The 10,748-nt window shown below is 36.4% G+C and overlaps 1 protein-coding gene across 1 annotated transcript in view; it reads right to left on the reverse strand.

Annotated features, from left to right (window-relative positions):
* Positions 1-10,472, reverse strand: part of LOC106164466 (rho GTPase-activating protein 100F) — a 31,522-nt gene extending 21,050 nt beyond the window's left edge. Inside the window, exon 1 of the mRNA XM_013542392.2 lies at positions 9,017-10,472. Coding sequence (XP_013397846.2) covers positions 9,017-10,310 — 1,294 coding nt within the window. The 5' untranslated portion in view covers positions 10,311-10,472. The remainder of the gene's footprint in view (positions 1-9,016) is intronic.
* Between the last annotated feature and the right edge of the window lie 276 nt (positions 10,473-10,748).

Consider the following 10,748-nt stretch of genomic DNA (forward strand, 5'->3'; position numbering starts at 1 on the left):
TTAGTAATTCCCTTTTTAAATGTTTCTACTTTGGCATTATATACTGACTAGAGTCAACCAATTTATACATCGCATGTCCTACTGATACTAACATGGCATGCTTTGCAGACTAACACAAGGCATGCCTTACTAACTCAAACCTGGCATGCCCAACCTATCAAACTTGGCATCCACTACTTACTCACAGATGACACGGTTCACCAACCTATGCCATGCATGTCCAACTGGGTGGAATGGGTAATGTCTAACACCAATTTCACAAAATAAAAAAAAATCAGCACGGTTTGTTAAGCCTGCTTAACTGAAGTAGCTGATTACAACTAGCAAAAGCTTTCAAAGAACTTTTAATAGGAGATAAGAGAACTTGAGTGTTTTTGACTTATCAAAGGTGGTTATGGGAAACACTGAGTAAACTTGGTATCAAAACAATTCCATAAAAATGAGGTACAGTAGGCAACCTTTCAGATTCTATGTAAAATGCAACTTGTTCAATTAAGAGTATTAGAAGTCTTCGCAGTGACTGTCTATTACAATTCATTTTGTGCATCTGAGCTCTGGCACCATTTGCTGATTCAAACAACTTCGTTCCAAGCTGACATGTTCCTGGCACGTTCCACCCCCTCTAATGCTCCCTGCTTCACTGACTTCCACCTGTCATTCTCCAACTATTCTCCAACTGCCAAATCCTTCCAAATTAAACCTGCCGAGTTTCCTTGTACATGACAGTGATGTTCTCCTTTACAAGACAATGAAGAATGGCAATTTTAGCCTATATCCTACAGCTTTTGAGATTAAAATTGAATCAATAAAGTTGAATAAAAGGCATAACTAATAAATCTCAGCTGTAGCTCCCAGGCCTCTCAGCTGAAACTTCTTTTAGATCTGGATAACAATGGCGCATAAATAATAATGACAGATCCATTTTTTGTTCTTAAAACTGATAGCCTAATTACAGTGACAAAAAACTGCATTATTATCATGAAAGATTCTCTGGGCATACTTCACAGTGGAAGTTTGAGAAATTAGAATGGCTTCTGACCTTGATAAAATTGCATTGACATTTAGGAGACCTTTTATCTGCTGTATTATTGAAAACATACATCAATGCCAGAGAGAGAATCCTAACAGGGGTTTCTATAGTCTGAGAGACGTGGGTTGCTCCATTATTATGGCTCCATGTCCTAGACTAGTCACTATCATATACATGTGCATCTATTGTCCATAATAATTGTTTTAGATTATTACTGGACAGTTTTGCTTTCTTTTTATACACAGCTCTTATTCAATTAGGATTCTCCTCCTAAAGTGCCATACCTTTTGACTTAAGCATTTTTTTCTTTGTACACTATAATATACAGTATAAAAATACATCTTAATAAAAAAAACATCCATTTACAAAATACATTATATATATATATATATATATATACAGACATTCGGACATTCACGCTTTATCTTTACCTGCAGTTAACATTTTGGATGGTACTGGACATTTTAGATGGACATTTGCTACCTCTTCCCCCGTTCCCCCCCCCCCCCTCCTAACCCCCCATGCCTTACTCCAATGCATCTCTGATTCTTAATAATCTTGCAGAGGCAATCAAATATGAATAGTTCATTACACAATTCCTGGAAGTCCAGTAATGCCTTTAGTTATCTTTTAACACTATCAAATGTACCACACTCATTAAGTGCACTTAAAATTCTGAAATGCTGGCTGAAATATGAATTCCAGATTGAACAACAAAGTAATAAAAATCAGACCTCTGGATCTGCCAAGAGCTCTTTTATCTGTTGATGGAAGGGTTGATTAAATAGTTAAATTGCAAAACCTTTGCTTTAGGGATTCTTTTTTTTTTTACCAAGCTTTTGATACGAAATAAGATATGGTAATGCAAATCACTAAAATGGATGTCGAAGATTTAGCAAAATCCTCATTAATAGTGGTTACAGGAATATCTGTTTAATTCCCCCAAAAAATTCCATGTATGGCAAATCACAGCATTAAAAAAAAAACAACTGTAATGACTTTTTATTTGGTTTTTACAAATGATATTCATTGGCTTGTGTCTGCAAAAGAACCACGCAAGCTAAGTACTTTTGATTTCAAAATAAAATGCCAATTAAGATTTGCAAAAAGATTTGCTTTCTAGATGATTTTCTTTTTTATAATTATTATCAGCACATTTCCAGGTGTCATATTCAATTTCTGAATTAAATTGACAGATCTGAGCAATAGACCTGTCAAAAAAAACTGGTGTACTGTTATAAATTGTAGACAGACCATGAGAAATGCTAATTTATGCATATATCCCATCCATAGTGCATCCTTTTATTCTTTTTCCTAGCAATTTTCTAAATATATAAAATAAAAATAGCAACTGCCTTTGGTGTATCAATACTAAGTCTTTCATAACTACTCTTGGTCATCAATAACTCAGACAAACTATCACAACTGTATTAATGTGGCATTGCTAAAAACCCAAGGCATTGTTGACCGAATACATCACTCTTCTAACAGCAGAGACATATGTAAATATATTAATTACATTAGAAGTGCCAACAGGAACAAGAATGTATGCTGAAAACATCACTCGGGGTGTGAATTGTAAGAGTTTTCAAGACATGATATAGATTTTGCTGAGAGCATTTTCTGAGCATTTTCATGTGTATTTTCCACGAGTTCTTTCTGCATGCTGTATAACAGAGCCAGTATACACCCACTGCCAAACTGATACAATTATTGTGGTCAATATAAAGCAGCCATTTCCCTTTACTCGCAGCCGCTTTCCTGCTTTCCACAATTCAACTTAATTGTACCCAGTGACCTGTGAAGAATACGCAAGACAGAATATTAATCGTGTCAAGTTTAAAAAAAAGAGAGCTTTCACAGTAAACGGTAATTACTTTCTCTGAAGAACAATGACCTGGAATGATCAAAGGCCTGCCAGAGACAGCTAGGCAGTTAGTTACACACAGTGCATCAAACAACAACTAAATGTTTCTCAATATTATTACTTGTTGTCCCCACAGAATCCACAGTGTGTGCATGTCCCCAGAAATATACTAAAATATTCGCTTCAAGTTCAAAGCCAAATATGCAAACATGAATTCTGCGTTTCCTGGCTCTCATTTCACACTGAATCTTCATTTAAAAGATTAACTAATAATCCAGTTGATTGTACACAGGAGGACGCATTTATCAGGAAAGGGAATAGAAAGGTCCCTGTCAGTCCCTTTGTTACCTTACTCTGAGTTAATAAAAGAGTAATGTTTTTTCAGGTGATTAGGTTTTTTTTTCTTTAATTATAAGTACCAAGCACTGTAAACAACTGAAAGATAGCACCAAACAGAAAGAAACCTTTAGGATGAAAGAGAATTTTTCATAGCTTTGTAAACCAATGTTATCATCAAAAAGCCCAAATACAAATTCAACAATAGCTATCATTCAATAAGCTCTTAAAAGCAATAGGTCTGTTTTTTATCACTGCACCGACTTAAACATCTAATACATTGGCTTTCTTTGTAGTTTGTAGAAAGCCTCATTGATCTCTACCATACTATTTGATAGAAACAGTGGTACATTAGCCTTGTAAAAATACTCTGACAATAACACAGAGACAATAAAACCATGAAGCCAAATACTCCATAAAACTGGATAAACACCTGAACTCCATGCAGTCAATGAAACTCTAAATGGAGAGGATTTATGACAAAAAAAATTGTATTAACTATTCACTGTGTTAAATTGACCATAAGAAGGGTTGTAGCTTTGGTGTTAAGGTGCAAAACAAAACATCATTTTGTATTGAGATAATATGTACACAAGAAGATTAAAAAGTTCATTCTTATGTGAAATTGAATACATACTGTATATACTCAGTCAAAGGCAGGTCAGCATGTCATTCAGTTTCCCTTGATTCTTGCTACCATAAAAGCTGCCAAGGGATGTATCATTACCGATGATAAGTAAAACATTCAATAATTGATCCATGCCAAAAATCATAGGTTTTGCCTTCTTAATGCATTCTATTATTAGGAACACCTTCTGTTATTATGGACATGTATCTGCCAAAGTAACCCCCCCCCCCCCAAAAAAAAAAAAATAATAATAATAATAACAATAATAAAAAAATGAAAATAAAATAAATGCATTCAAGTTGTATCCCTGCCTTAGTGAGCTGGTTTGAATAAAGTTTACATACCTGATTTACATGGTGAATTCTAGATATTTTTCTCTCTTTTTTCTATTATAATTTTGCCAATATGAAAGTTTCATGTTTTTTTTAAATATTCATGTGTCTCAGACTATCATGTTTTTATGTTTACAAAAATATGAATCCACAATAATGGAGACAATTTTTACCCAAAGCTAATAAACGTGATGCCTTCATCTTCAAATGTTTTCAGAACTTGAATAGAACTTGTTTTAAAAAAATTGGCCCAAAAACTTAAAATAAAAAAAAAAAACCTGGTAAGCATCTGACCTGGGATCCATATCCAGATCAGTCTAAGAATTTTAATCTAGAATCTGTGGCTTACATTGCATACTAGAGCAAACAATGATTATCTCAACACAATAGCCCAATTACATATGACAACTATCTCTATTTTGGACCAGGAATTCATAAAAAATGCCTATAATAGACTTTGCAAAGTCCACTTTATGAAGTCTGCCAACCCATTTAAGCAGTCTAAATTATGAAAAAAAAAAAAAAATGACTGGTCACCTGCTAAGGATGATGGGGAATGTCATGTGGGCCTAAACCTGTAGGTAGGCCTACATATTATATTTGCCATTAATCCTGAGAACAAATTCATAAATTATGAAAGCTCATGCCACTTACTTTGGTCAAAAGATGTATAGAGTAAACAATTAAATTTCTACACAATAATCTTCAATGTGCAACAAAATGATAAAAAGATAAAAAAAATTCATACTGACTGTATGTATACATGTTTAATCAAGCCTTTTGGTCTTGGCAAGTGGATTTGTTTAAAAACGCTATAACAAATCTAAATATTAGGATTGCTTTCATGCTTCATAAGTCAATGGCTTCTCCAGCCTACAACTTCACAATAGAGAACTCAGAATACATCATTCTGAGGGTCATTTATATTAAAATGACAAAAGGCAATCCTGTACGATAGCTCCAGTATACAGAATTCTGTGCTTGAAGAGTTATGGATTTCTGCTGCGTTTCTGTGCAACAAATGACTGCAGCATGTAACATTGCCTAAGTACATTAATGGTTTCAAACTGAAGGGTCAACTTCACAATAAATGACTGAGAAAAGAGCTGACATAGAATACATATTCACTCAATCAAACCACAATTTCCTAATTGAACATTTTGATTTTGACTTTATACAGTACAAAACATCTTATTTTAACTTCACCTGACAAAGCATGTGTGTGCGTGTGTGCAAATGTACGTGCATCCATGTACGCGAATTTTTTACTGAATTTTAAAGGACATTGAAGACTCACTCCTCCACTATCCACATATCCAGTATCATGACAGAAACAAGCAGTTTCCAATGTCCTCTAAAACTCAGGCCGCTTTGTATACATATGCTTCTGTGTGTAATTGTCCTAATCCAATAAATGTCAACACCACCCTTTAATAAAACAAATATATTTTCATCATTGTAAAGAATACATCGATTCTCTTTCAACTATAATGAATTTTTTGCTGTATGCCTCAGGTTTCATGCCTGTGATGTTTTGCCTTTGCTGGTCAGGTAAAAATGTTCTTTTCTTTCTTTTGAGAAATGAGCACCTGTCTGAATTTATAAAACTGGAATTTAAACTACCAAAGAAAAAGTGCTTTGTGTTGTAACTGAAGCAACAAAAGTTTAGTTTCCAATATGAAACTTATATGTTAGAGCTTAACATAATACTCAGAGATGATATACTGCATAAAATCTTGAAACAATACATGTGCTGTATATGTTAAGTAACCACAAGGACTTATAAGACGTATTCTGCAAATGTCTTTTTTTTTTCTTTTTCTTGTCTGATTCCACTTGAATGTGTACAAAAATACCCTGTAATTGAAAATATAATTAATATCTTATGTCACTAATCCAAGAGCAAGGGAGTAATACCAGGACATCCGTGAGTATACAAGTTGTCCTTCTATTTCAAAGACAAGCACAGAGGCACAAAAACAACCAAACACATCACAGACTGTAGAGACAGCAGCATCTTCACACACAAATTACAGACAGAAACCCTCTGGAATCTTGTCACAGCAATTGATCACAGAAGAACTCAGTTGCAATAATTTAGTTAGGATTGGTTAGTTTTTCCGAGAGCTGTAATATCACTCTGTAGGAAATGGGGAGGGTGCTTCTATCAGCTAATTTGAGCAATCCCCTGGGGAGCATCACGCTCTCGGATAATTAATTCACAAAGTCAACTTAAACAATGATTTCTTAGATTCTCAAAGACAAGAAATCCTTTTTCAATCTAAATGTAATGTCTGACTCATGGAAAAGAGAGAGAGAGAGAGAGAGAGAGAGAGAGGGAGAGAAATCAGGCAAATACGTTAAGCTATTATTAGTCATGAGGGTGCAAAAAAGCTGACTGAACATTATCAAAAATTTATGATGCTAAGTTAGAGCCGAAGTGACCTGGATGGAGTACAGCTCTATCCACCTTCCACCTTTGTGCACAGGTCGAAATGTTTGCCAACCTTGAGGTGTTAGTCTGCCATTGATTTTCGTTGGAGCTGCTGAAACAATGCTTTTTGGATAATTGCCAATAAGAAAAATAATGAGATTTCTTGAAATAATAAAACACTGTTTTGATAAGGAAGGCTCCAGGGACAACTTGTGTCTCTAACCTCAATGAAATTTGATACATGAGAGAGAAAAATGCCCCCAGGACTATCCAACTTGAACAGGAATAAAGAACAATTGGGATAAACACCTGACTTCACAAGTATTTTCCATTCGAGCTCAGTATCATTAACCAGAAATGATAGATTTTCATGACAGATAATCAAAATGCATTACAGTTGAAATAATAAGAAGCATAAATGTCATTATACTGTCACAGCAGAGGAATTTTAAACTAGCAGGAGAAAAAGCAAAGAGAAAAAAACATAAAACATAAATATCCTGAAGTCTAAACAGGTGACCCTTTAAATACAGCCCAAATACAGTCTACTGTATGTCACCTCTACCACAATTTCACACCTACCCCAATATTCCATAGCCTGCCAAGTCCAATGGATTACATAATGCACCTCTTGACCCCTATTCAATTACGCACAGCCTAGCTGTGAATCTCCCATATTTTACTTGTCTTGGTACTTACCCTATAAGAAGCCCAAATCAATAACTACATTCAATTCTATAATGATCCAACATGTTATATACTAATCTCACACTGCCAAGGAGGTTAAACCCACTAAACCAGTTGTACAATAAAACATCTGCACACAAATACATATAACATTGCATCATCAAATACAAGATTTCATCCTTTGAAATGAAAGGTGCTTGTGGATGTGATTACGAGTAAAAATGGACTTAAACGGTTTCTCTCAGCTGTGGTAGGGATGGCCTGGTATAGGTAAAGGCAAGGACTGCCTATACACACTCAGGTATAAAGGATAATATTGATCCAAAATCAAAGGAAGTCAACTTAAGTAATAGACCTACAATGCATTGCAGTAAACAGTTGTTTAATGGCCGTCTGCCATCTACAGATTGAGATTGGTAGACCGTGCCTAAGCAGCTTTTATTTTACCATTCAAATCTACTTATACCACTATTTACCACTGTGGGGTCTTAAGTCCAAATCTATGTGCATTTTCTTCTCTTTTCAACAAATAAAAAATGTAAGAGAATGTGGACCATTTACTCCATCACTTAGATGTTTGCTTGTGGAGTGCCTTGGGACTAATTTTTATGTTATTGGTATTATCAGTATAATCCTGTGGAATGTCCTTTGTTGAATGCCTTTTTTTTGGCCAAATACACCTGAATATGTAGGACAATTTTAAATTATATGGGACCTAAACAGTGAGAAAGCTCTTTAAAAAGGAATAATTCCATAATAAATTTAGTGATTTTAACAGTATTAAAGAATTTGGCAAATATTTCAAGTGCTGGTTTTCAAATTGTTTTCAAGTCAAAGTCCAATAGCACAATGCTAAACAGCAGGTCTGACGCAGAGGCCTTAAAAAAAGCTCACTGTGGACCTCGAATTAAATCATCTCTAATGAGAGCTTGAGGTCAAAAATCAACATTAAAAGCATTTCTGGAATGGCTGTGTTAAATCAAGAATCAAGATCAAGGCCATGAATATCTGAGAGCATACTGTTTTAACATTTCTTTAAAAAGTTTTTTCTCTCCTCTTTCACAATATGGTATCAAAGTAAAAGAGGGCATTTTTCCTGAAAATGTAAGCTTTTAACAGAAAAGAGTTAAATGCATTCTAGCTGTAGAAGGAAGCTACTTTTGTTGAATATGCATGTTTATTGATGGTAAAACAACTTCCATTATGCATTCTCATTTGGCATTCCACCCACCAACAAGTCTAATAGTCTAAATTTACTCCTAGGGTCTAATGATTAGACTAATTGTCCCCTAACCTTTTCTTTCTGCCCGTGTGGCTGTCCTTGCTCCCCAATGCAAATTTGCAGATGTTCACATGTAGCAGGGTTCCTTAACACCATTTACTCATATACACACGGACTTGTTATGGGGGTATTTGTTTTTTACAGCATGAACAAAATGGGAATATTAGATGCTCCTGTATAGCGTAAGTAGGTACTAGTAGATATATGCATGCGCATCAGATCTGAACCAATACTGAACATATTTATTACAGCCACACATCCAAAATTAAAAACAAATTAAGGAAATATTTCTAAGGGCCCCTCCCCTCCCTTCCCCCACCCTAATGCACATACGTATCACCCATATCAGCTTTCTTTCAACATCTATAGCCCTCTCCCCCAATTTTTCCTTTAAAAATGTAACATCTGAGGTATACATACCTGCAGCCATGCCAGCCTGCTGATCATCATACTCCTGCAAGTCATGGGACAGGGTGTTGAACTTGTGCACCAAGTCCTGCATCTCCTCCGCATTCTCCACATTTATTTTAGGAAGTGAGTTGCTTCTAGTGTCATCACCAAGCCCATGATAATCATGATGATAGCCCCAGATTTCTGAGTCCGAGTTATAATCTGGCGACTCCTTATTGGATTTCCTAGGAGACATGTATTCTAAACTTTGCTGTTTCTGTGTACGATAGTAAGCAGCCGCCGAGGCTTGGGGACTGCTCAACACTGGTTCTTTGCCAGAGGCTTTTCGACTTAACGTACTGTGGTCAGACTTACTCTGCAACTGTTTTCTAATTCTTTCATAGTCTTCCTTCAGTTTGGCATCTGTAGTATCACAAAATTTTGGGTCAACATCATCCATTCCATTTACCTTTGGTCCTCCCTCCGCACCTTTATAAGATGCAGAAGTTTCACTGGATAGCCCACTGTCATTGGAGTCTTCTTTCTCCACTTGTTCCATGGCAGCAATCTGATGTTGGAGGGCCTTGGACCGCGAGTGACGAAGTCCCTCTGGTAACCCCAGCCCCTGTGCCATCTGCCTTGAGTAAGCCTCCCTTGCCTCCCTCCCTGCCAGTATAAATTCATCTGGGCAAGAATCATCCTGCTCATGTTCCGATCTGGATTCAAAAGAAACTGAACCTTGTTTCAGTACCACAACAGGTTTCTGAGGCTCTATTGTTGCTATTGTAGTTCCAGTATTCCCTTGCCTTGAATATGATCTAGTCCTAATTGTTAAAGTTAATTTCTTTGGTATTGACATTAATACGACGACGTCATCTAGGTTCATGCTCGTTACATTGACTGTGTTCACTGTTACAATTTCGTCTCCCATGCGTAAAAGCCCATTCTTTTCTACTATGCTACCAGGTGCAATTCGAGAAATAAAAACTCCCCCAGTTCGGTCTATGCCATTGCCTTCCCGTATATAAAACCCAAGACTTTGTCCTGGGCGTTTTAAAATCTCCACAGTTTGAATAACGACGTCGTCTCCAGTGATTTCCATGTTTTTTATTCCCATATCTAATGCACTCGAGTCATGTTTCTTGCCTTTTCTATGTCTTGGAGAAAGTGGCGACGCTTTCGGGCTCTGCTGGAGTAGTGGTTTTTCGCATGTTTCCCGGCGAGGGCTGTCACTTTCGCGATCGCGGCTACTCTGTCTCTCTTTGCTCTTCGATCGTGACCGTTTGTCCTTCTTGTTCTTTCCTTTTGCGGAGGTCTCTGCCATCCTCCCAGAGCCTTCCTGTTCAAAAGAGAAAAATTAATGGTACAGTAAAAACTGAAAAAGCGCCAGCAGTTTCAGGCACATGTCTCTCAGTTCAGTGGTGCGCTTCCAATCAATAATAAAATCGCGGTCAGCCTTTGAAGGTTTTAGGTCAAGGTCGGAGAAACGAAGGAATAGGTTTTTCAACCAGCGAGAGTGCTACAGGTGTCCCAAGATAGGAAAGCTTAGGTATTGGATCAGAGAAGGCAAACATAATTATGGGCAGGTTATTGATAATACATATTTACCAAACAACCACACATCTTTTACTGTTGTTGCTTTGCTATTTGATAGACTTGGGATAAAAATATTGTTTCCTCTAGTGACCACTAAGTAGCGCCATCTTTTATCTCAAACTGACACTAGTGCGGTTATCTGCTGCGACAGCGAAGAAAATACATT

The sequence above is a fragment of the Lingula anatina genome, chromosome 1 (assembly GCF_051362555.1).
Source record: "Lingula anatina isolate TDL-2025a chromosome 1, LinAna3.0, whole genome shotgun sequence".
Taxonomy (NCBI): domain Eukaryota; kingdom Metazoa; phylum Brachiopoda; class Lingulata; order Lingulida; family Lingulidae; genus Lingula; species Lingula anatina.